The sequence below is a fragment of the Pseudophryne corroboree genome, chromosome 3, assembly GCF_028390025.1.
Source record: "Pseudophryne corroboree isolate aPseCor3 chromosome 3, aPseCor3.hap2, whole genome shotgun sequence".
Lineage (NCBI taxonomy): Eukaryota > Metazoa > Chordata > Amphibia > Anura > Myobatrachidae > Pseudophryne > Pseudophryne corroboree.
In genome coordinates, this window is record NC_086446.1 from 7,022,422 (window position 1) to 7,048,778 (window position 26,357).

The 26,357-nt window shown below is 47.2% G+C and overlaps 1 protein-coding gene across 3 annotated transcripts in view; it reads right to left on the reverse strand.

Moving 5' to 3' along the window:
- The window catches only part of LOC135054523 (oocyte zinc finger protein XlCOF7.1-like), a 43,977-nt gene extending 19,894 nt beyond the window's left edge, over positions 1-24,083 (reverse strand). The window contains exons 1-8 of one of the 3 annotated variants that reach the window (XR_010243526.1): positions 24,005-24,083; positions 15,670-15,819; positions 15,351-15,542; positions 14,186-14,303; positions 14,008-14,105; positions 13,615-13,864; positions 10,051-10,232; positions 9,175-9,424 (exon numbers count right to left, since the gene is read on the reverse strand). Coding sequence is in view for 1 of the 3 variants with exons in the window: in XM_063957657.1 (XP_063813727.1) it covers positions 13,646-13,864; positions 14,008-14,105; positions 14,186-14,303; positions 15,351-15,542; positions 15,670-15,747 (705 nt within the window). In the remaining 2 variants the exon portion in view is untranslated. Of the gene's footprint in view, positions 1-9,174; positions 9,425-10,050; positions 10,233-13,614; positions 13,865-14,007; positions 14,106-14,185; positions 14,304-15,350; positions 15,543-15,669; positions 22,324-24,004 lie in introns of those variants that run through there. The other 2 variants (XR_010243525.1, XM_063957657.1) reach the window with 2 other exon arrangements.
- Positions 24,084-26,357: the final 2,274 nt, after the last annotated feature.

Consider the following 26,357-nt stretch of genomic DNA (forward strand, 5'->3'; position numbering starts at 1 on the left):
GAAGATGTGGGAATTTCTACGTAGATCCTACTGGTGGGACACTATGAAGAAGGACGTTTAAGAGTATGTCAACTCGTGTCCTCAATGTGCTCAGCACAAAATTCTTCGTCTGCCTCCTGCGGGGTTGTTGCACCCATTGTCCATTCCTAAGAGGCCTTGGACTCATATCTCTATGGACTTTGTTACCGAACTACCTCTCTCTAAGGGTCATAACACAGTCTGGGTGATTATCGACCGATTCTCTAAGATGGCACATTTTGTTCCGTTGACCGGATTACCATCAGCTTCTAAATTGGCTTTCTTATTCATTCGGGAACACTTCCGCCTGCACGGGTTACCTCTGGAAATAGTCTCTGATCGAGGGGTACAGTTTACGGCAAGATTCTGGAGGGCCCTCTGCACGGCCCTACAAATAAAACTCAAGTTTTCATCCGCTTACCATCCACAGACCAATGGGCAAACTGAACGCGTCAATCAAGATTTAGAGACTTTTCTCCGTGTTTACCTCTCCCCCTCACAAGATAATTGGGTGGAGTTGCTGCCTTGGGCCGAGTTCGCCCATAATCATCTATATCACTCCTCGACTGGTGAGTCTCCATTTTTCATTAATTATGGATTTCATCCCCAAGTTCCAGAATTACCCATTTGTCCTCCAGAAGAAGTTCCTGCTGCAGCCTCTAATCTCCGGCATTTCAGTCAAATTTGGAGCCGAGTTCATGCCAACCTCAAGAGAGTTTCTGGCCGCTATAAGTTCTTTGCGGATAGGAAGCGACGGGCAGCTCCTCAATACAAGGTTGGTGACAGGGTATGGCTCTCTACCCGCAATCTCCGTTTAAAGGTGCCCACTATGAAGTTCGCTCCAAGGTTCACTGGTCCTTACCCCATGTTACAAGTCTTGAATCCGGTTGTCTGCAAATTGGGATTGCCTTCCCATCTGCGGATACCAAATTCCTTCCATGTCTCTCTTCTTCGCCCTCTTGTTCTGAACCAGTTTCATTCCAAGTCCCCAAGGCCAACCTCTGCAGAGGCTGAAGAGGGTATGGACTTTGAGATCAAAGCTATTCTTGATTCTCGCTATCTTCACAAGAATCTACAGTATTTGGTGGAATGGAAAGGTTTTGGCCCCGAGGAAAGGAGCTGGGTCAAAGCTACTGAGGTTACAGCTCCCCGACTGGTGCGGATGTTCCATTCCAGACATCCAACAAAACCTGGAAAGTGTCCAGGGGCCACTCCTGGAGGAGGGGGTACTGTCACACACCAGAGGCGGCGTTCGCCGCGCTTACCCCTGCGTGTCTGCTGGTCGGTGTTGCGGCCTCTGCCTTCGGTGGGCCGCGGTCTCCGGCGTCTGGCTGGCGCGGCTCCCGGCGGTTCTCCGGGGCATGGGCGCCGCCATGACACCCGGCATCACGTGGATGGGGGGCAAGTGACGTCATCAGACTGCTCCGCCAATCCAGCAGTGGCAGGGAATACAAAGTCAGATGCCGGACAGAGCTTCAGTGCCTGAGTATCGTCTTTCCCTGACGTGGATGCCAGCGCTCTTGTTCCCGGCAAGGATCTCTGCAGTTGTACTCCAGTGTCTCCGGCATTTCCAGCTGCCAGTTCGCTGCACCGGTTCCAGTGTATTCAGCGGCCGGTATATCTCTCTGCGGGCCAGTCACCAGTGCTCCTAGGAATCAGCGTGGCCTGCGGGCCTAAATCACCGTTCACAAGTTCTACAATTCAACAGCGTCTCAAACCCCTGCACTTCAGTTCTTCACATCATCAGCGTCTCAGTCACCGTTCACAAGTTCTACAACTCAACAGCGTCTTTAACCCCTGCACTTAAGTTCCTCAAATCATCAGCGTCCTAAACCTCTGCACTCAAGTTCTTCAATTTACCAGTGTCTTCACCTCCGCTCACAAGTTCTTTATCCATCTGTGCCTTTAATCATCATTTACAAGCTCCTCAAGTTATCAGTGACTTTTAAGCATCACTCACAGTTTCTTCAGTTATCATTGCTCACAAAACCCTTCAGTAGGTCTGGACATTCCCTCATTAATCTCTCTTGACATATGACTTTAAGTTGTTTTTCCCTGCAATAAAGTTCTTCTATATTTCATCTAACTCCACTGTCAGCGTCCTGTGTGAGGAAATCCTATATTAGGCCACCCCTTTTCCGGCTCAATTGTGGTTCCTCTTCCCGACCATCGGAAGAATCCCCGAGTTCACAACACCCTCAGTCTAGGCCAGTGACACTGGGACGTTAAGGTATCAAAGGCGTATAAACAAAGGAAACTGAATGGAAGACCACTTGGTCGCCCTGCACAACTGTTCAGCAGACGCGCCACAACTAGCCGTGACTACATTTGGAACTGGGAGGTTTATCCTCCGTGTATGCCTGAGAAATAGTCATTTCCAGTCAGCGGACCAAAGTTTGTTTGAGAGCAGGCCAGCCCATTTGTGCAAGCCATAAAGCACAAAAAGAGCATCAGATTTACGGAAAGCTTTGGTTCGATCCACATAAATCTGAAGTGCACGGACCACATCAAGCAAAGATTCACTTGTGATAGGAGATTGGAAAGCTGGAACCATAATCTCTTTATTGATATGAAACCGAGAGACAACTTTAGGAAGGTAGCCAGACCAAGTTCTCAGGATGGCTCAGTCCAGATGGAAAATCAAAAAGGGGGAGCGACACAATACCGCTTCTAATTCAGACACCCTGCGAGGCAATAGCAAGAAAAGAAAACTGTTTTCCACGTTAGCCACTTGAAGTCCACAGAGTTCAAATGGAGATTCTTGTAAAGCCCGGAGAACTAAGGACAAATCCCAAGGAGACACTGGAGGGACAAACGGGGGTTGAATGCAAAGAACTACCTCAAAGAAGGTCCTGATATCACGTGGGAGAGCAACTGTTTTTCTGGAACCAAATGGAATAGAAGATACCCGAAGCTTGAGGGATGCCAGGCAGAGGCCCAAGTCCAACCCTGCCTGGAGAAAGGCAAGAACTCTTGCAACTCTGTAGGCAGTAGGAGTATAGCCCCTGGTAGAACACCATTGGAAATAAGTGTGCCAAATCCTGTAGTACAGATAGGTCCACGGTTATCTAGACTAGTTTTCTGCACCTAGGCACAACATGGTTTATTAACATAAACCCTTCATCTATTGTTCTCAGCTGCAATACAATACAGAGAACAATACAGCAGGGGATTAAGTCATTACAGCAGGGGATTAAGTCCGACTGGCCAGTCTCAGTTAATCCTATTAAAGGTCAAGATAAACAAGGACCCATCTGTAAATCCATGCTGAGGCAGGTTTATGAGCCTTAAGCATCATATGAACAACCGAGCATGAGAAGCCCTTGGATCTTAAGAGGGCGGTCTGAAGAGCCACGCCATTAAAGACAGACGAGCAAGGTTCCGGTACGCCCTGGATCAGCAGGTCCGGGTGTATAGGAACCTGAAAGGGAGTGTCTATTGAAAGGCCCTGTAGGTCTGTGAACCAATGGCACCTCGGCTAGTCTGGAGCTATGAGCAGCACAGTGCCTCCTTCCTGCTTGAACTTGTGGAGAACTCTTGGAAGGAGTGAGACTGGGAGGGAAGATGTATGTCAGATTGGAGGTCCACCGCACTGCCAGAGCATCTATGAAGGTGCCTGTGGAATCCATGGTCCTGGACCCATATACGGGTAGTTTGTGGTTGTGGTGTGAGGCCATGAGGTCCACATACGATAGGCCCCACTTGTCCACCAGGGCCTGAAAGGAACTGTTTAGCTTCTGGACCAGAAAAAGTGTGGAGTAAAAGCCTGTCTTTTGTTGCTCTGAAGGAACTGGCACAATGACTCCGGATTGTAGAAGAGAGTGTATGGCCTGTTGCAGAGCCATGGCCTTTATAGGATCTGCTGGAAGACCCGTACAAAAAATTGTTGAGGAAGATGCCTCTGAAAAGTGAGCGCATACCCGTGGGAGACCACTTCTTACACCCAGAGGTCTGTGGTAGTTTGCAGCCAGGACACTGCAAACTGAAGAAGTCGGCCTCCCACCCTGGGATACCCCAGGAGGAGGCACACCCCGTCAGGTAGAGGGCTTGTCTTCCGACTTCACAGCCGGATGTCTGGCAGCCCAAGATTGCTTGGAGCATGGTTTGTTGGACTAAGAAGAGCTGGTCTGCTTGGGAAAGTACTGTCCCTTAGCTTTTCCTTGGGGTCGAAATTACCTAAAGTATGATGTTGGGGCAGCAGCTGAAGGCAGAAAAGCAGTTTTAGAAGCGACAACAGTGGCCACAATTTTATCCAAGAGTATGTCCCCTGTTGAGGGGAGAGATTCGAGCGCCTTCTTGTTCGCCCTTCAAGAGCAGAGCCAGAGAACTCGTCGAGCTGCCACGGAGGAAATCAGAGTCCGCCCCTTTAGGAGCAGAGCCAGAGATCTCGTTGAGCTGCCACGGAGATCACAGACACTTTAGAAGTGAGTACTCCTGTATCTAAGGCTGCTTCCCCAAAGAAAGAAGCCCCTTCCCTAATATTGGAGATGTGGGACAGATGTTCCCTGGTAGCATCCAATGGGAGACTTCGAGTGCATCTGCCCAGCCATCAATAGCTTTAACAACCCAAGCCTTGTTGGTAACTGGAACCGCTTGTTAGGCATAATCCAGGCTTCACGCATTAGGTCGGTAAGCTGATGTGACTGAGGGAATTCTGCTTTAACACTGGTGCCTTAGGCCTTAGGCTTAGGTGCCGACTCCTCCTCTTCAATGTCCAGGATAATTTTAACTGGCCGCACTAAAGCAGACACATCTACATTAGAGTGTTGGGAGCTATAGCTTTAACTGTTTGGTGCCCGGTCCTCTCCAGCCACCTACACCCCATGGTATCTCAGTGGACCACTATGGACCCTGAAGAAGAAATTTAAAAGTTTGGTCATGGCAGGAGTCACACTGTCTCTTCATACAATTTTCATTATCTATTGAACATGCAGTTGCTTCAATCATCTCAAGAACATAACGAGAAACAGGCTCAAAGCTTTGACTGTTCCCAGAATGCCCAGCGCCGCCTCCTCTATAACCCCGCCTCCGTGCACAGGAGCTCAGTTTTTGTTAACCAGTCCAGTGCAGTAGCAGGCAATGAGACGACAACAGTTAGTAGCCACATACACCACACTCTCACGACAGGAGAAAGTGCCAGTGGCTAATGCCATACCAACCCAAAGAAGCTAAGTGCGTCAGGGTGGGTGCCTTGTGGAGCCCAGTGTACCTCGCAGAAAGAGATTTAACAACGGTAAGTTCTTACCATAAATCTTGTTTTATGCTGCGGGGTACACTCGGGCTCTTTGAGCCGGTCCTGGTTGTAAAAATACGGGGAAAAAATTGACAAGGGATCCCCCGTATTTTTACAACCAGCACCGGGCTCTGCGTCCGGTCCTGGTGCAAAAAATACGGGGGACAAAAAGCGTAGGGGTCCCCCGTATTTTTAACACCAGCACCGGTCTCCACTAGTCAGAGAGATAATGCCACAGCCGGGGGACACTTTTATATCGGTCCCTGCGGCCCTGACATTAAATCACTAACTAGTCACCCCTGGCCGGGGTACCCTGGAGGAGTGGGGACCTCTTAAATCAAGGGGTCCCCCCCCTCCAGCCACCCAAGGGCCTAAGGTGAAGCCCGAGGCTGTCCCCCCCCATCCAAGGGCTGCGGATGGGGGGCTGATAGCCAAGTGACAAAATAAACAGTATTGGTTTTTTGTAGCAGAACTACAAGTCCCAGCAAGCCTCCCCGCAAGCTGGTACTTGGAGAACCACAAGTACCAGCATGTGGGGGGGAAACGGGCCCGCTGGTACCTGTAGTTCTACTACAACAAAAAATACCCAAATAAAAACAGTACACGCACACCGTGAAAGTAAAACTTTATTACATACATGCATGCCGACACACACATACTTACCTATGTTCACACGCCGACTCTGTCCACTTCTCCAAGTAGAATCCACGGTGTACCTGAAAATAAAATTATACTCACCAAAATCCAGTGTAGCATCTGTCCTCTTCTTTTTTGTAATCCACGTACCTGGCAAAAAAAGAAAACGCATTTACCCGGACCACGCACTGAAAGGGGTCCCATGTTTACACATGGGACCCCTTTCCCCGAACGCCAGAACCCCCCGTGACTCCTGTCACAGAGGGTCCCTTCAGCCAATCAGGGAGCGCCACGTCGTGGCACTCTCCTGATTGGCTGTGCGCGTCTGAGCTGTCAGACGGCGCATTGCACTGCCGCTCCATTATCTTCAATGGTGGGAACTTTGCGGTCAGCGGTGAGGTTACTCGCCTCTGTAATGTAATGAGACGCTGTAACAATATACGACAAGCATTGTCTAGCATGATCATAAGCATTGGAAGGCAACTCCGCCTCCAGCTCCTGAGCCCAAGCTTCTACAGCTTCAGCAGCCCATGTCGCTGCAATAGTGGGCCTATGCACCGCACCGTTTAGGGTGTAGATTGCCTTCAAACAACCCTCCACACGCTTGCCCGTCGGCTCTCTCAAGGACGTGTCGGTAGTTACAGGCAGAGCTGAGGATACTACCAGCCACGCCGAATCCAATGGCGGGGGTGTTTCCCAGTATTTACTAAGCTCTGCAGCAAGGGGGTAGCGAGCCAGCAACTTCTTTCCTGGATTTTCCCAGGACTCCTGACGTATGTCAACTAAATGTTCAGAGTGAGGTAAAACTTGTTTAACCACCTTCTGACGTTTAAACCTGTCCGGTTTCTTAGGGGCAGCATCCGGCTCCGGTTCATCATCAACCTGAAGAATGAGCCTGATAGCCTCTAACAAGTCAGGAACATCCACCTGCGAAACAACTTCCCTATCAGAAACATCAGGATCAGAATCTGTGGGGTCCGTATAAACGCCATCTTCATCAGACGAGGTGTCTGGGACGCTGTTGGATTGTGAGGAAGTAAATGACCGCTCAGAGGACCCCTTGGTCTTAGGCGGGTGAGGGTTAGACTTTTGAGCAGTCAGTGATTGGTCCAATTGCTGTAACTGATTGGACAGTTGATCTGCCCATGGCGGGTTAACCGCAGGGACCATAAGCGGTTGTACCGGCACAGGTGGTCCCATAGGGGGCTTTAGTCTAGTTACCAGCGTTTTCAATAGCCCAAGGTGGGTCATCTTGCACCCCTGTTGCTACAGTCCCTCTGGGGGGTAAGGAGCTTCCAGAACTTGAACCCTCAGCTGCTATGTTATACTCAAACGTGTCTGCAGCGTCAACACCACGCAATGTGTGCTCAGCCCCAGCTCCGTTGCCCTTTGTAGCTGACATAATCAAAAGCTCAATGTAGGGCAACACAGTACAATAACAGCAGCACAATACCTGACAAGAACCCCCTGTGTAGTGTATCAGCATAAACAGGGAATTCAAGAGGTATATGGTGACTAAAAATCACAGAGAAAAATACACACTGGGGGATATCCAATTAGCCCGTTTTTTTTACCGGGGCTAATTGTCCCGCTAGGGGCTATCTAATTAGCCCCGATAAACCGCGGCACACGCCGGCATATTGGGGATTTTGTTTCACCTGCTTCTGGCAGGCGAAGCAGAATCCCCGGAAACAGCCCCGTTTTCGTCCGAAAACGGGTCTGTTTCACCCGAAAACACAAAGGTTTCACTGAACCTGTGTGTTTTCGGGAGAAAGGTTTTTGTTTTTTACACGCGATTTCACAGGATAGCCTATAAAAAATTTTACAAAAAAAAATCGGTGAAACATCGAAAAAAGTCCGATAAACGCCCGAAAACGGCCAATTTTCGGACCCGATGTTTTAACGGGGATAATTGGATACTCCACTCTGAGTATATCCTGTGAACTGCCTATATTATGATAAACCTGACACACTTAGCCCCCTCAGGTTATAGAATATAGGGATAGCAATCTGAGTGAGATACACGAAATGGAGGTCACACAGCAGCTATATGTACACACACACACACAGAGTCACAGTTTGTACAATGCAGAAATTATGACATGCAATAAAACTGCACTGGACTAGCAATACAGAGTAGTACTATGTATAGCTATACACTTAATAGATATAACAATGCACAGTAAAGACTGGATGTAAATCACAGGGTACTTGTACTAGATAACCCTGACTAAATACACTCTTTCTTAACTAACACTGTCAGCAGACATGTAGAATACTTAAGTGTCCTGTAAAATGCACAGCGCTGATGATGCAGGCGGCTTTACAGAGGAGGATTTGCCCCAGCAGTCCCAGGATAAGCTCAGCATGTGTGTAATGGTGCCCAAACGCTGACAGGGAGTGAGGGAGAGAGAGATGCAGCTCCAGGGCGGGAACATTTACTCTAAATGGCGCCCTGGGGCTGGGGGAGGGGCTACAGGTCAGAGCCTTATCCCCCTGCTGGACTTCACCACCAGGTACTGGGGGCTTAATAAAATAGTTTTATGAGAGAAAACCGACCTGTGCCCATGCCCTGGTGGTCTAGTGGGATCGCCTGTACTGCCACAGTGTCCTCGTCAGTGCACGCGGCCCGCCTTCCACTGGCCGCGCGGGATCGCGATTTACAGCGGGTCCCATCGAGGGGACTCCTTACATCCTCCTTGAGTGCGGCCACGCGATCCGGGAGAACAGCGGTCGTGTGTGTGACTAACTTGGAAGAAAACCGGAGCCTCTGCTGTAGGTACCCGGTAACCAGGGCGCGGGAGTGTACAGAGCCGCTGGGGGAGGTGATGGAGCTGCAGCAGGAGATATCTGACTGACATCTAACACAGTGTCTCTGCTGCAGCCCTTAAAGTCTTCAATATACTTTAAAAGCTTCTCTCAGGGCTGCTGAAGCAGTCCCCCTGTTAAGTGCCTGCTTACTGCATGGCACCAACTACAAAACTGAGCTCCTGTGCGCGGAGGCGGGGTTATAGAGGAGGCGGCGCTATGCATCTTGGGGAGAAGTTCAAAGCTTTGAGCCTGTTGGTGCCTCGGATCAAGATCCTACTCTACACCCCAATGTCATTCCCTGTGGAGCCCAGTGTACCCCGCAGCAGAAATTTGGTTTTCTCAACATTTTGTTTCCATGGGCAAGATTTGAATAGTAGCTTCAGATTCTCACAGCATTTAGAAACTCGCTCTTGAATAGCTCAAAAACTTCTGACATGAAGAAGGCTCTTCTCCTTTTTCAGTGCAACCCTTTTTACCTGATCGTTCATGCAAGACAGTTTCATCAAATTGATCCTCCAGAACCAAGAACTCTTTGTCGTTTTGTATCTTGAGGCAAAAAGCCAGATTGTAACGCTAGTTTTTAACCACTGCAACCTTCTCCCTTGGACTATTTGAGAGGGCACTCTGCAAACGTTTCACTGTTATTCCAAGTGTTGATTTACTCTTGGACCTGCTGTTTGAGGTGTAGTGGCATGTGAAACGTTTTCTCTTTTTCGTTGCCTGTACCTGTACAAATACATACAAAGAGCAGTTTACCTTAAAAAACGTAACATGGCTTTATGTTTTCATTTGTATTATTTTAGCACATATTGGGGGTCATTCCGAGTTGTTCGCTCGTTATTTTTTTCTCGCAACGGAGCGATTAGTCGCTAATGCGCATGCGCAATGTCCGCAGTGCGACTGCGCCAAGTAAATTTGCTATGCAGTTAGGTATTTTACTCACGGCATTACGAGGTTTTTTCTTCGTTCTGGTGATCGTAATGTGATTGACAGGAAGTGGGTGTTTCTGGGCGGAAACAGGCCGTTTTATGGAAGTGTGTGAAAAAACGCTACCGTTTCTGGGAAAAACACGGGAGTGGCTGGAGAAACGGAGGAGTGTCTGGGCGAACGCTGGGTGTGTTTGTGACGTCAAACCAGGAACGTCAAGCACTGAACTGATCGCAGATGCCGAGTAAGTCTCGAGCTACTCAGAAACTGCACAAAGAAGTCTTTTCGCAATATTGCGAATCTTTCGTTCGCAATTTTGATAAGCTAAGATTCACTCCCAGTAGGCGGCGGCTTAGCGTGTGCAAAGCTGCTAAAAGCAGCTTGCGAGCGAACAACTCGGAATGAGGGCCATTGTACTAATATACCTTTGCACTCTCAATTTTGTAGCTTCACGAATCTTTTGCTTTTCAGAAGACGATAACGGCTTCTTCTGACGTAAATTCTGCATCATGCATTTAATTTTATCGTTATAAGCTTTCTTTCTTTCCGGGTCCATTCGTGCGCGGTATTCTCATACGCTGGGCTGCTGGTTTTCCCATTTTTAGTACTTTAGAAAATAAATACAATTAGCCTTATGTAAATGGACATGTGGAAGTTTTATACACTGGAAGCTCACACCATGGCGCCAATAACTAATACACACAGCATGGGGTATATCTGTAAAATGCAACAAGAGCGTATGTTTCATGTATGAAACAAAAAACATATTAAAGCACACAAAAAAAATGTCCAAAGGGGTCCCCGTCCCTTGCCCCAAATGATCATCATCATCATCCTCCTACCAATGCTTCCCCCTTTTGTATATTTTAAAATGTCAGATTTTTTTATAGAGCCCGTTGTATTTTCTCACTCAATGTGCTTTGCCCCAAGTAGGTAATAAAAGAGGACAAAGTAGGAGATAATAACATCTATGTAGCCTATGATAATGACTTTAGTACACATGTAACAATAGTGACAGAAGATAGTAATGTTAGTTACAGAGAAAATATATAAGATAAGCTATTATATTTAATGGCCATCAATGGACATTGAGGTATATTGGTTAGATATCCAGAATCCTCAGATACCCTATGGCAGGCATGTCCAAACTGCGGCTCTCCAGCTGTTGAGATACTACGCATCCCAGCATGCTCTGACACAGCTTTAGCATTCTCTGACTGCAAAACTGTATCAGGGCATGCTGGAATATGTAGTTTCACAACAGCTGGAGGGCCGCAGTTTGGACATGCCTGCCCTATGGTATCTAAAAATTACACATCTTGCAAAGCAGAAAGAAACATATTCATGCTTTGTAACTAACGTTACAAGATAGTTATATTGATGTTTACCTTCAATAGTCAGCTTCAGACACGGATTGCTCTTGCATGTTAAACACATGTGGTCAACCACCATATACTAATAGTAACATCACCTAGTTACTAATAGTACACCACCTAGTGATAAATTGTGGAACTCCCATTTGCAATGTGGGAAATTTAAACATTAACATGGCTCCTTCTAAACTGTGTCTAGCTAGAAAAAGGGTCACATGGCGTCATCCTGTCAAAGTTCTCCTGCTGGGTAGTGGCATTCTTCATAGTATAAATAGCACCTTTATTCTTTACCAGGCCATCCTTCGATATATTGCATTGCTTGTGCCCTTCTACAAGCACACACACATACTACTGTGCAAAAGTCAGATCACTATTTAGCGTGACCACCCTTTGTCTTCAAAACAGCATCAATTCTTCTAGGTACACTTGCACAAAGTCTGGGATTTTGTAGGATTATAGTCAGATGTATGATTAACCAATCATAACAAACAGGTGATAATAATCATCATATTCACATGAAGGTTGAAACAGTCATTAACTGAAACGGAAACAGCTTTGTAGGAGGCTTAAAACTGGGTGAGGAACAGCCAAACCCGAAGACGGCTTCATGTTACAGGTCATACACCATGGCAAGACTGAGCACAGCAACAAGACACAAGGTAGTTATACTGCATCAGCAAGGTCTCTCCCAGGCAAATATTTCAAAGCAGACCGGGGTTTCAAGATGTGCTGTTCAAGCTCTTTTGAAGAAGCACAAAGAAACGAGAGGGTCCGTAGACGCAGTGGTCGGCCGAGGAAACTTATTGCATCAGATGAAAGACACATCATAGTTACTTCCCTTCGAAAATGGACGATGTCCAGCAATGTCATCAGCTCAGGACTGGCAGAAACCAGTGGGACCCAGGTACACCCATCTACTGTTTGGAGAAGTCTGGCCAGAACAGATCTTAATGGAAGAATTGTGGCCAAAAAACCATACCTTCGTCAAGGCCAAGTGACTCAACTATGCATGAAAACATAGGAACTGGGATGCTGAAAAATGGCAGCAGGTGCTCTGGACTGAGGAGTCAAAATGTGAAATATTTGGCTGTAACAGAAGTCAGTTTGTTTGCCGAAGGGTTTACGAGTGCTACAATAATGAGTGACTGCAGGTTTGGGGCTGCATTTCAGCAAATAGATTTGGGGATTTGGTCAGGATTAATAGTGTCCTCAATGCTGAGAAATACAGGCAAATACTTATCCATCATGCAATACCATCAGGGAGGCGTCTGATTGGCTCCACATTTATTCTACAGCAGGACAACGACCCCAAACATACAGCCAATGTCATTAAGAACTATCTTCAGCATAAAGAAGAACAAGGAGTCCTGGAATAGATGATATGGCGCCCACAGAGCCCTAATCTCAACAGGATTTAAGTAAGCCTATATCCACAGAAGATCTGTGGTTAGTTCTCCGAGATGTTTGGAACAACCTCCCTGCCGAGTAACTGTGTGCAAGTGTACCTAGAAGAACTGATGCTGTTTTGAAGGCAAAGGGTGGTCACCATAAATATTGATTTCATTTACATTTCTCTTCTCCTCAGGGAGGCTCTACAGTAACATTGCTAACTGCATTAGATACGAAATACACATTGGCAAAGCCGTGGGTAGACACTAGTATATAAGTATGAGATACACCAGAGAGTGTGGAGAGGAAACTGGTCAGATCTCTGGCCTTGTAACACACAGTGACATGATGTGAGGGAGAGCAGGAGTATAATAGGGGCTGATGGCTCCTGATGTATGAAATACACCAGAGAGAGTAGAGAGGAGACTGGTCAGATCTCTGTCTGGTGACACACAGTTGCATGATGCGAGGGGGAGAACAGGAGTATAATAGGGGCTGATGGCTCCTGATGTATGAGATACACCAGAGAGTGTGGGGAGGAGACTGGTCAGATCTCAGGGCTGGTAACATACAGTGACATGATGTGAGGGGAGAGCAGGAGTATAATAGGGGCTGATGGCTCCTGATGTATGAGATACACCAGAGAGTGTGGGGAGGAGACTGGTCAGATCTCAGGGCTGGTAACATACAGTGAAATGATGTGAGAGGGAGAGGAGGAGTATAATAGAGGCTGATGGCTCCTGATGTATGAGATACACCAGAGAGTGTGGGGAGGAGACTGGTCAGATCTCTGGGCTGGTAACACACAGTGACATGATGTGAGGGGGAGAGCAGGAGTATAATAGGGGCTGATGGCTCCTGATGTATGAGATACACCAGAGAGTGTGGGGAGGAGACTGGTCAGATCTCTGGGCTGGTAACACACAGTGACATGATGTGAGGGGGAGAGCAGGAGTATAATAGGAGCTGATGGCTCCTGATGTATGAGATACACCAGAGAGTGTGGGGAGGAGACTGGTCAGGTCTCTGGGCTGGTAACACACAGTGACATGATGTGAGGGGGAGAGGAGGAGTATAATAGAGGCTGATGGCTCCTGACTCCCCCACTGGGCAGATACATGTCCCTCATTAGTTTGTATTGAATGAGGAGTGTGTAGGATAAGAGATTGCTGTAGTGACTGAGCAAAGAGGAATATGTAACTTCTGGAATGCGTATTTATCACTCACCTCTGTTGATATCTGTAGGGATTTCCTCCTCCTAACACTGCTGATCACCCCTCACATACGCCTCTTTTTCTCCTTCTGTATCTTCTGCCTTCATATCAGTCACATACGTCTCTTCTTCTCCCCTTGTATCTTCTGCCTTCATATCAGTCACATACGTCTCTTCTTCTCCCTCTATATCTTCTGCCTTCATATCAGTCACATACGTCTCTATACCCTCTGTATCTTTCTTAATATCAGTCAGGTGTTCTCCCTAAATACTCAATGAAAATTATCATGTTTCAATATTAGAGAGTAAACAGTATAATATCAGGGTATAAGTCACACACAGCTTCTATACACATCACATAGTGACAGTCACTTTGGTATATTGGGAAGTCCCTAAATCCCACCTACCTGATCCTCCTGTGGGATCCTATGATTCTCCTCTGTACAATCCTGGGAATACAGAGGACGGGGACATCTCTCTGGGGTATCTCTGTTACTGGGCCCATCTGTAGGAGACACACAGTGACTGAGTACGGTGTATATATGTGATTATCAGGTGATATGTGTATATAGGGGGCCCCCATACCTGCTCTCCCCTGTACAATACATGACAGTCTCCTTTTACCCAGTGATGTGAGGGGCCGGTGATTCTCCATTATCACGTCCTTGTACAGACCCCTGTGTTCCTCTATATACTCCCCCTCCTGCATGGAGACATAGACATTGACATCCTGACACCTTATAGGCACCTGACACACACAGTGATACAGTCATCACCAAGACACATCCCCTGGTGTTACTGTATAATGTCCCATTCCCAGCAGTCACCTCTCCAGCCATCACCCAGACACATCCCCTGGTGTTACTGTATAATGTCCCATTCCCAGCAGTCATCTCTCCAGTCATCACCCAGACACGTCCCCCGGTGTTACTGTATAATGTCCCATTCCCAGCAGTCACCTCTCCAGTCATCACCCAGACACATCCCCCGGTGTTACTGTATAATGTCCCATTCCCAGCAGTCACCTCTCCAGTCATCACCAAGACAGATCCGCCTGGTGTTACTGTATAATGCCCCATTCCCACCAGTTACCTCTCCAGTCATCACCCAGACACGTCCCCTGGTGTTACCGTATAATGCCCCATTCCCAGAAGTCACCTCTCTAGTCATCCCCCAGACACATCCCCTGGTGTTACTGTATGTCCCATTCCCAGCAGTCACCTCTCCAGTCATCCCCCCAGACACAACCCCCGGTGTTACGGTATAATGGCCCATTCCCAGCAGTCACCTCTCCAGTCATCCCCCAGACACGTCCCCTGGTGTTACTGTATAATGTCCCATTCCCAGCAGTCACCTCTCCAGTCATCCCCCAGACACATCCCCTGCTGTTACTGTATAATGTCCCATTCCCAGCAGTCACCTCTCCAGTCATCACCCAGACACATCCCATGGTGTTACTGTATAATGTCCCATTCCCAGCAGTCACCTCTCCAGTCATCACCCAGACACATCCCCTGGTGTTACTATATAATGTCCTATTCCCAGCAGTCACCTCTCCAGTCATCACCCAGACACATCCCCTGGTGTTACTATATAATGTCCCATTCCCAGCAGTCACCTCTCCAGTCATCACCCAGACACATCCCCTGGTGTTACTGTATAATGTCCCATTCCCAGCAGTCACCTCTCCAGTCATCACCCAGACACGTCCCCCGGTGTTACTGTATAGCGTCCCATTCCCAGCAGTCACCTCTCCAGTCAGCAGCTGAATGATCTTGTTGGTGAGTTCCAGGATCTTCTGGTCATTGTGTCTCTCATGTATCAGTGAGTGAGGTGGAGACACTGTGATGGGGCTCCGAGTCCTGCTCAGTCCTCCTGACACATGTTGGTGATTGTTGGGTGTCTTACATTCACCGGATGTCTTCTTCACTAATATGTAATCCTGTGTATTGGGGAAAAACTAAATATCCAAATATACACTCCCAGATCCCCTCACCTCCCCAGTCATGTCCCTGTATTATTACTATAGATATAAGTGATGTCACAGTGACACTCCAAGATCTCCTCACCTCTCCAGTCAGCATGTAGATGATTTCCAGGGTGATATTTATTATCGTCTCAGTCCTGTGACTCCAGTCCGTCTCCATCTTCAGTGAATCAGTGAGAATACAGAACGTGTGATGTGTAATAAAGACTCTGGTTCCTCACAGCTGGAGTGTCTAGGAATAAATATAATACACATCACAGAGAACACATACAGTCCTGGTCAGCGTCTGTCAGAGGTTCCTGTGACCCAGCCCCATAAGGGTCCTCAGAGGCCGTCACACAGCACTGTACTGTATAATGTTACACCACAGGCTGCTCCTCCTATATAATAATAACAGGACACCACAGGCTGCTCCCCCTGTATAATAATAACAACAGGACACCACAGGCTGCTCCTCCTGTATAATAATAATAATAATAATAATAATAATAATAATAGTAGTAGTAATAACAACAACAACAACAACAACAACAAATCCCACTGTAAAATAACAACAACAAGACACCACAGGCACCTCCTGTATAATAATAATAATATTAATAACAACAGGACACCACAGGCAGCTCCTCATGTATAATTATAATAACAGAACACCACAGGCTGTTCCTCATGTATAATAATATTAACAGGACACCACAGGCTGCTTTCCCTGTATAATAATAATAATGATAACAACAACAACAGGACACCACAGGCTGCTCCTCCTGTAGTAGTAGTAGAACAACAACAACAACAACAACAACAACAACACCCACTGTAAAAATAGGATTTTAATACCTACCGGTAAATCCTTTTCTCTTAGTCTGTAGAGGATGCTGGGGATGTTTCAAGAACCATGGGGTATAGATGGGATCCGCAGGAGACATGGGCACACTATAAGACTTTGAATGGGTGTGAACTGGCTCCTCCCTCTATGCCCCTCCTCCAGACTCCAGTTATAGGAACTGTGCCCAGGGAGACGGACATTCGAGGAAAGGACTTATTTAACTACTTTAAACTAAGGTGAGATACATACCAGCTCACACCACTAACACGCCGTACAATATGGCATTCAACAACAACACATGCAATGGCATGACCAACAACAGTCACAGAGTGACTACTCTCAACGCAACATGAGCGTAACTACAGCAAACTGCAGATACAGCCTGCACTGGGACGGGTGCCCAGCATCCTCTACGGACTAAGAGAAAATGATTTACCGGTAGGTATTAAAATCCTATTTTCTCATACGTCCTAGAGGATGCTGGGGATGCTTCAAGAACCATGGGGTTTATACAAAACTCTAGAACAGGTGGGAGAGTGCGGATGACTCTGCAGCACCGATTGACCAAACAAGAGGACCTCCTCAGCCAGGGTATCAAACTTGTAAAACTTTGCAAAGGTGTTTGAACCCGACCAAGTAGCAGCTCGGCAAAGTTGTAACACAGACACTCCCCGGGCAGCCGCCCAAGATGAGCCCACCTTTCTGGTAGAATGGTCTTTCACCGATTTCGATAACGGCAATCCTGCCGTAGAATGAGCCTGCTGAATTGTATTACAAATCCAGCGCGCAATAGTCTGCTTAAAAGCAGGAGCCCCAATCTTGTTGGGAGCCCACAGGACAAACAGATCCTCTGTTTTCCTAATTTGCGCCGTTCTGGCGACATAAATCTTCAAAGCTCTCACCACATCGAGAGACTTTGATTCTGCCAAGGCGTCAGTAGCCACTGGCACCACAATTGGCTGGTTAACATGAAATGATGAAACCACTTTTGGCAGAAATTGCTGACGAGTTCTCAACTCCGCTCTATCAGCATGGAAAATCAAATAGGGGCTTTTGTGAGATAAAGCCGCCAACTCAGACACTCGCCTTGCAGACGCCAAGGCCAACAACATGACCACTTTCCAAGTAAGGAATTTTAACTCAACCTTGCGCAAAGGTTCAAACCAATGTGATTGCAAGAATTGCAACACCACATTAAGATCCCATTGTGCCACTGGGGGGCACAAAGGGAGGTTGGATGTGCAGCACGCCCTTCATGAAGGTCTGAACTTCCGGAAAGGGAGGCCAATTCTTTCTGAAAAAAGATCGATAAGGCCGAAATCTGTACCTTACTAGAGCCTAACTTTAAGCCCGCATCCACACCTGCTTGTAGGAAATGGAGCAACCGCCCCAGGTGAAATTCTTCCGTAGGAGCCTTCTTGGATTCACACCAAGACACATATTTTATCCAAATACGGTGGTAATGCTTTGCCGTTACTTCTTTTCCAGCCTGAAGAAGTGTAGGAATAACTTCACTGGGAATACCCTTTCGGGCTAGGATTTGGCGTTCAACCGCTACGCCGTCAAACGCAGCCGCGGTAAGTCCTGATACACGCACAGCCCCTGTTGTAACAGGTCCTCCCGAAGAGGAAGAGGCCAGGGATCTTCTATGAGCAACTCCTGACGATCTGGATACCAGGCCCATTTTGGCCAATCCGGAACAATGAGGCTTGCCGTAACCCTTGTTCTTCTTATAATTTTTATCACCCTTGGAATGAGTGGAAGTGGAGGGAACACATAGACCGACTGAAACACGCACGGTGTCACTAGGGCGTCCACCGCTATCGCCTGAGGGTCCCTTGACCTGGAACAATATTTCTGAAGTTTCTTGTTGAGGCGGGACGCCCATGTCCACTTGAGGAACTCCCCAACGATTTGTCACTTCTGCAAAGACCACTTGATGAAGACTCCACTCTCCTGGATGGAGATCGTGTCTGCTGAGGAAATCTGCTTCCCTGTTGTCCACTCCTGGAATGAAGACCGCTACCAGAGCGCTGGCATGTCTTTCCGCCCAGCAAAGAATCTTCATGGCCTTGGCCATCGCCGCTCTGCTCTTTGTTCCGCCTTGGCGGTTTATGTACGCCACTGCTGTCACGTTGTCTGACTGAATCAAGACCGGCAGACCTCGAAGAAGATGGTCTGCTTGCAGTATGCCGTTGTGGATGGCTCTTAATTCCGGAATGTTTATGTGTAGACAAGCTTCCTGACTTGACCACTTACCCTGAAAGTTTCTTCCCTGCGTGACTGCTCCCAGCCTCAGAGGCTTGCATCCGTGGTCACCAGGATCCAATCCTGAATCCCAAACCTGCGTCCCTCCAGAAGGTGAGAACTGTGCAGCCACCACAGAAGGGAAATTCTTGTCCTGGAAGATAGGATTATTTTCCGGTGCATGTCCAGGTGAGACCTGGACCACTGGTCCAGCAGGTTCCACTGAAACACCCTGGCATGGAACCTGCCATACGGAATGGCCTCATAGGCCGCTACCATCTTCCCCAGCAACCTAGTGCAGTGAAGAACTGACACCTTTGCCGGTTTCAGAATCCGTTTTACCATGTTCTGTATTTCCAAAGCTTTTTCCACTGGAAGAAAAACTCTCTGTAATTCTGTATCCAGAATCATACCCAGGAACAACAGCCGTGTCGTTGGATCCAACTGTGATTTTAGCAAATTTAGGAGCCAACCGTGTTGTTGCAGAATCGTCGGCGAAAGAGCAACATTCTTCAACAATTTCTCCTTGGACCTCGCCTGTATGAGGAGATCGTCCAAGTACGGGATAATTGTGATTCCCTGCTTGCGCAGAAGAACCATCATTTCCGCCATTACTTTGGTGAAAATCCTCGGAGCCGTGGACAGACCAAACTGCAACGTCTGAAATTGGTAATGACAATCCTGCACAGCAAATCTCAGGTAAGCCTGATGTGGAGGATATATGGGGACATGTAAGTAGGCATTCTTTATGTCGACCGACACCATAAAATCCCACTCCTCCAGACTGGAGATCACTGCTCGTAGAGACGCCATCTTTAACATGAATCTTTTTAGAAAGAAATTAAGGGATTTCAGATTTAGAATCGGTCTGACTGAGCCATCCGGCTTCGGGACCACGAACAGGCTTGAATAAAAACCTTCCCCCTGTTGAGCCGGGGTTCTGCAACAATCACTTGATTTTGACACAACTTTAGTATCGCAGCGCTTACTATCTCCCTTTCTGGAAGAGAAGCTGGCAAGGCAGATTTGAAAAATCGGTGAGGGGGAACGTCTTGAAACTCCAGCTTGTACCCTTGGGTTACTATTTCTACTATCCAAGGATCCAGGTCCGAGTGCATCCAGACCTGAATGAAGAGTCTGAGACGTGCCCCCACCGGAGCGGACTCCTGCAGAGGAGCCCCAGAGTCATGCGGTGGACTTGGTAGAAGCCGGAGAGGACTTCTGCTCCTGGGAACTAGCCACAGCCTGTGACCTTTTTCCCCTTCCTCTCCCCCTCGCAGCAAGGAAGGGGGACCCACGTCCCTTTTTGAATTTGTTGGGCCGAAAGGACTGCATCTGATAGTGAGGCGATTTCTTCTGCTGTGCAGGAACATAAGGTAAAAATAAGGACTTACCCGCGGTAGCCGTAGAGACCAGGTCAGTGAGGCCATCACCAAACAGGACCTTACCGTTAAACGGTAAAGACTCCATCGCCTTCTTAGAATCAGCATAAGCATTCCACTGATGAATCCACAATGCTCTCCTAGCAGAGACTGCCATGGCATTGGCCCTCGATCCCAAAAGGCCAATATCCCTTACCGCTTCTTTTAAATACGCTGCTGCATCCTTGATATGACCCAAGGTCAAAAGCACACTATCCCTATCTAGGGAATCTACCTCAGATGACAAGTTATCTGCCCACTTTTCGATCCGCAGATTCCTTCAGGGCTGCCGTGTCAGGGGACGGAAGCGCTACCTATTTGGACAGACGCAACAAAGCTTTGTCTACCGTGGGGATTGACTCCCAGCTGTCCCTGTCCCCAGAGGGAAACGGATATGCCATTGGAATTCTTTTGGGAACATGTATCTTTTTGTCGGGATTTTCCCAAGCTTTTTCAAAAAGTGCATTCAGTTCATGAGAGGGAGGAAACGTTACCTCAGGTTTCTTGCTTTTAAACATACAGACCCCCGTATCAGGAACAGCAGGGTCCTCAGTGATATGTAAAACGTCTTTTATCGCCACAGTCATGTACTGAATACTCTTAGCCAGTTTTGGGTGTAATCTGGCATCACTATAGTCGACACTGCAATCAGAGTCCGTGTCGGTATCTGTATCTGCTATTTGCGCAAATGCACGTTTCTGCGACCCCAAAGGGGTCTGGGCCTGTGACAAAGCACCTTCCATGGATTTCACCATGTCTGGTTCTTAGACTCAGATTTATCAAACCTCTTAGCCAACTTAGTCACGTTTGTATTTAAAACACTCAGCATATTGACCCAATCATCCGTCGGCAGTGCCGACACTGTCACTCTCACAGAACTGTCAGTCCCCACGCCAGCTTCCTCCTGGGAAGAGCATTCAGCCTCCAACATGTCGACACACACACGTACCGACAGCCACAAACACACTGGGCTATAGTGGACAGACCCACAGCAGAGCCTGTTAGAAAGACACAGAGAGAGTTCAGCCAGCTCACACCCAGCGCCTATCCCGGTTCTGAAGTCAGTAACAATACTGCCTAGACCTGCTAGCGCTTTTATCAATATATATATATATAGCAGTCTTGAACGGCGGCACTCAGAACAAATAAGACATGACACTGCAAGTTGTTGCCAACGTTTCAAAGCAGTTCGCTTTTTCGTCAGGGCATAAAACAATACAGACATAAACTCACCAATTTAAGTGCTCACCCTCACCATGCCGCTTCCCGCCGCCGGCCTCCTCCGTTCTGCCGTGCGCGGATTGATGACATCACCGTGCAACCCATCACCATAGAAACAGCTGTAAACAATGTTTTTACAATATAACAGTGCTTCAAGCGGCAATCCCAAAAAAACATCGGCCCCCAGGAAGAAGTAATATTTAATCTTTCTAGTACACCACTTTCCAGTGTTGAAGAATCTGTCCTTAAAAAAGGATTGAACTTTGTACCTACCACTTCATTTGATCCGTTTATTTGGAAAACAGAAATGTTTAAATTAAATCGACAACTCAAATTACGGGAACATTTTGGGACTATGGTCTCTAATAACAACCAAGATGCCATTCCACCTGAATTACGCAAATTAAAAGCTTCTTCAAGCTTTGATCCGGTATCAAATAATGCCTCGATTAAGACTTTTACCCGGTTGGTTGATGCTGTTGTAGATACTGACCAGACAAGGTCATATAGGGGACATTCCAACCTCTCAAAAGCAGAATATCAAGCTTTACAGAGTCTAGGATCTAGGCAGGACATTGTTATACGGGCCGCTGATAAAGGCGGCTCTATCGTTGTTCAGGACTTAACTGATTATAAAAAAGAAATTGCTCGTCAGTTATCTGATACCAGTACCTATCGGTTATTGCCTTGTGATCCTACTGATGACTTTAAGAAACAGCTTGATAAGTTTTTGTTGCAATCAGTCGATAATGGTATTATCTCAAATGATGTAGCTCGCTTGCTCATGACTGATTGTCCAATTAAGCCTATTTTGTACACGATTCCGAAGATACACAAAGATAGGTTGAACCCCCCGGGCAGACCTATCATATCAGTCCGGGGTTCTATTTTTCAGCCAGTGTCTATTTATTTAGACACGTATCTTCAGCCCTGTGTACAAAATGCTTCATATGTGTTGAAGGATACAACATCGTTATTATTATAGACTGCTACATGTGGGGAGCTGCCATACTCTCCTAATAACGGAAGGCAACAGACGGAGTAATTCTATTGTGCTGAGAGTGCCGGGCCATACGCAATATATATATATATATATATATATATATATATATATATATATATATAAAATTTGCCAATTATGATTCCCCTCCCCCCCCCCCCCCCCCGTTTTGTACCCTGTTACTTGCACAGCAGTGTGGAGGATCAGTGCCAGCGTCTCTGCAGCCTTCTGTGAAGAGAAAATGGCGCTGGTGAGAGCTATGCGGCTAAGACCCGCCCCCGACATGGCGCGCTTCAGTCCCGCTCTAAATTCTTTATACTGGCGGGGGTCCCTTAACAAGTGCCTGGGCACTGTTATATTGCATGCCAGTGGTATTTGCGGCCCCCCTGCGCCCTGCAGTGCCGTGATCAGTGTGGGAGCATGGCGCGCTGCGCGGTACCTCAAGCCGTCTTCTGCCGTCACTAAAATCTTCTGATCTTCTCATAGTCACCCGGCTTCTAAATTCTGACTTTGTGAGGGGGTGTGACGGCGCGGCTCCGAGAACAAGCAGCTAGGTGTACCGTAGTGATCGAACCCTCTGGAGCTAATGGTGTCCAGTAGCCTAAGAAGCAGAGCCCTTGCACTCTAAAGAAGTAGGTCTGCTTCTCCCCCCTCACTCCCACACTGCAGGGAGCCTGTAGCCAGCAGGTCTCCCTTAAAATAAAAAACCTAAATAAAGTATTTTTCTGAGAAACTCAGGAGAGCTCCTCAGTGTGCATCCAGTCTCGCTGGGCACAGAATCTAACTGGAGTCTGGAGGAGGGGCATAGAGGGAGGAGCCAGTTCACACCCATTCAAAGCATACTTGCCTACCTGACCCACTCCATGAGGGAGAAAATGCTCTGTTCCTGGACTTTCCTGGTAATGTATGATTGCCATCACCTGTGGTGAGATAGTTACTTGATAAGAAAGGTGTTTCACCACCACAGGTGATGGCAATCATACATTACCAGGAAAGTCCAGGAACAGAGCATTTTCTCCCTCATGGAGAGGGTCAGGTAGGCAAGTATGCTGTATAATAATAATAATAATAATAATAATAATAATAATAATAATAATAACAGGACACCACAGGCTGCTCCCCCTGTATAATTATAACAACAACAACAAGACACCACAGGCTGCTCCTCCTATATAATAATAACAAGACACCATAGGCTGCTCCCCCTGTATAATAATAATAATAATAATAATAATAAAAATAATAACAACAGGACACCACAGGCTGCTTTCCCTGTATAACAACAACAACAACAACATAGGCTGCTCCCCCTGTATAATAATAACAACAACAACAACAACAAGACACCACAGGCTGCTTTCCCTGTATTATAATAATAATAATAATAATAATAATAATAATAATAATAATAATAACAACAACAACAGGACACCATAGGCTACTCCCCCTCTATAACAATAATAAGAATAACAGGACACCACTGGCTGCTTCTCCTGTATAATAATAATAATAATAATAATATTAATAACAACAGGACACCACAGGCTGCTCCTCCTGAATAATAATAATAATAATAATAGTAACAGGACACCACAGGCTGTTCCTCCTGTATAATAGTAATAACAACAGTACACCACAGGCTGCTCCTCCTGTATAAAAACAACAGCACACCACAGGCTGCTCCTCCTGCACAGTATATCACCTGTTGGTAGCGGATACGACTCTCAACACCCGGAAGTTGCAACACCGGATGTTAAGGCTTTTCCAGTGAGTGGAACGCACTGACCGGAAGAAGGATAGGATTAAACACTGTATGGGGCCCTTTACGTATAAAGGCCACTTTATCGCAGATACCAGAAGTAGGGTGGAACGCACAGGCTGTAAGGTGATGGAACGCAGATACCAGAAGTTGAGTGGAACGCACAGGCGGTAAGGTGATGGAACGCAGATATCGGAAGTAGGGTGGAACGCAGATGCTGTAAGGTGATGGAACGCAGATTCCGGAATTTGAGTAGAACGCACAGGCGGTAAGGTGATGGAGCGCAGATACCGGAAGTAGGGTGGAACGCAGATGCTGTAAGGTGATGGAACGCAGATTCCGGAATTTGAGTAGAACGCACAGGCGGTAAGGTGATGGAGCGCAGATACCGGAAGTAGGGTGGAACGCAGATGCTGTAAGGTGATGGAACGCAGATTCCGGAAGTTGAGTGGAACGCGCAGGCGGTAAGGTGATGGAACGCATATACCGGAAGTAGGTTGGATTTTGGTCACATTAATACCTAGTAGTTGGCCTGTTGTATATCAGAGTGACTATAACCAACAACATTAATGTAACACTGGCGCTGGGGACGTTGCAGAATTAAATTAACATATTTAATCAACAGTAAATGACAAGTTGCCAGTGTATAGGTATAATACATGTAGTCCTGACATCTGATGTGATACAAATATTCCCATTTTTAAATGAAATATAAAACAGTTTTCCCGGAGCTGGAGATACGCAGTGGCCGCAGGTAACTACTGTGTATAGTACGCCTATCATAGACTAAATACTGCGCTATAATCATAATAAATCCCACAGGGAGGGACTATAAGATTAATAGCAAATCAACAAACTAGAAAAAAAAACCTCACTGTAATGTATATGGGTTTCTGGGATGGTCCCTGTATTGTATATGGGTTACTTGGATGGTCCCAGTATTGTATATATATCACTAGGATGGTCCCTGATATTGTATATGGGTCACTAGGATGTTATTGTATGTAGGTCACTTTGATGGTCCCTGGTATTGTATATGGGCCACTAGGATGGTCCCTGATATTGTATATGGGTCACTAGGATGGTCCATGATATTGTATATGAGTCACTTTGATGGTCCCTGTATTGTATATGGGTCACTAGGATGGCCCCTGTATTGTATATGGGTCCCTGTATTGTGTATGGGAAACTAGGATGGTCCCTGTAATGTATATGGGTCACTAGGATGGTCCCTGTAATGTATATGGGTCACTAGGATGGTCCTTGTATTGTATATGGGTCACTAGGATGGTCCCTGTATTGTATATGGGTCCCTGTATTGTGTATGCATCACTAGGATGGCCCCTGTAATGTATATGGGTCACTAGGATGGTCCCTGTATTGTATATGGGTCACTAGGATAGTCCCTGTATTGTATATAGGTCACTACCATGCCAGTCACCACCATGATTGACCACCATCTCTCTGCCATCCCCCATTAATTGCCACCCTCCTATCTGCTGTCACCTCCACTACCTGCCACCCCCTGCCAGTCACCCAATATCTGCCAGCCACTCCACTATCTATAAACCCTTGCCAGTCTCTGCCATGCTCTACCACCCTTCGTCATCCCCAGCCAGCTATCAACTGCCACCCTCCTGCTATCTTCTGTCACCTCCACTATTTGCCACCTCCTGCCAGTCACTTCATTATCTGCCACCCCTTACCAGTCACCACCATGATCTGTCCCCCATTGCCAGCCTTCATTATCTGACATTCTCCTATCCCTATTAGCCCTATCTCTGCCATCCCTTGCCAGTCGCCGCTATGATCTGCCACCCTCACTTTGCCATCCCCAGCCAACCCCCATTAACTGCCACCCTCCTTCCATCCCATCACCACCACCACTCAATACCCTTCATAATTCCCCCATCTGCCAGACCCTCTTCTGCCAGATCACCCGGCAGCACCCCAGAGCAGGCAGTGATGGTGGTCTTCATGGTGAAGATGCCAGCAGGTGAATGCCGCTGGCTGCAGGAACTCACAGCCCCCAGTTACCTCAAAGCACAGAACCCTGGGCGTACTGCAACCTTATATAGGAAAATAGAGGAAGAGGTTACTCAGGGGCTGCTCCAGAGGAGGAGTGAGGTCAGATGCTGGGTGCCAACCTGGTCTCATGCCAGCTGGTGTCATTGGGTGCCCATGCACACAGATTTCGGCCACCTGCACACTGTAATGTATATTGGGCCTGATTCACAGTTGCACAGTATTACACAGCAGTTTATAGCACAACTAAGAAACACAGCAGTGGTGCACA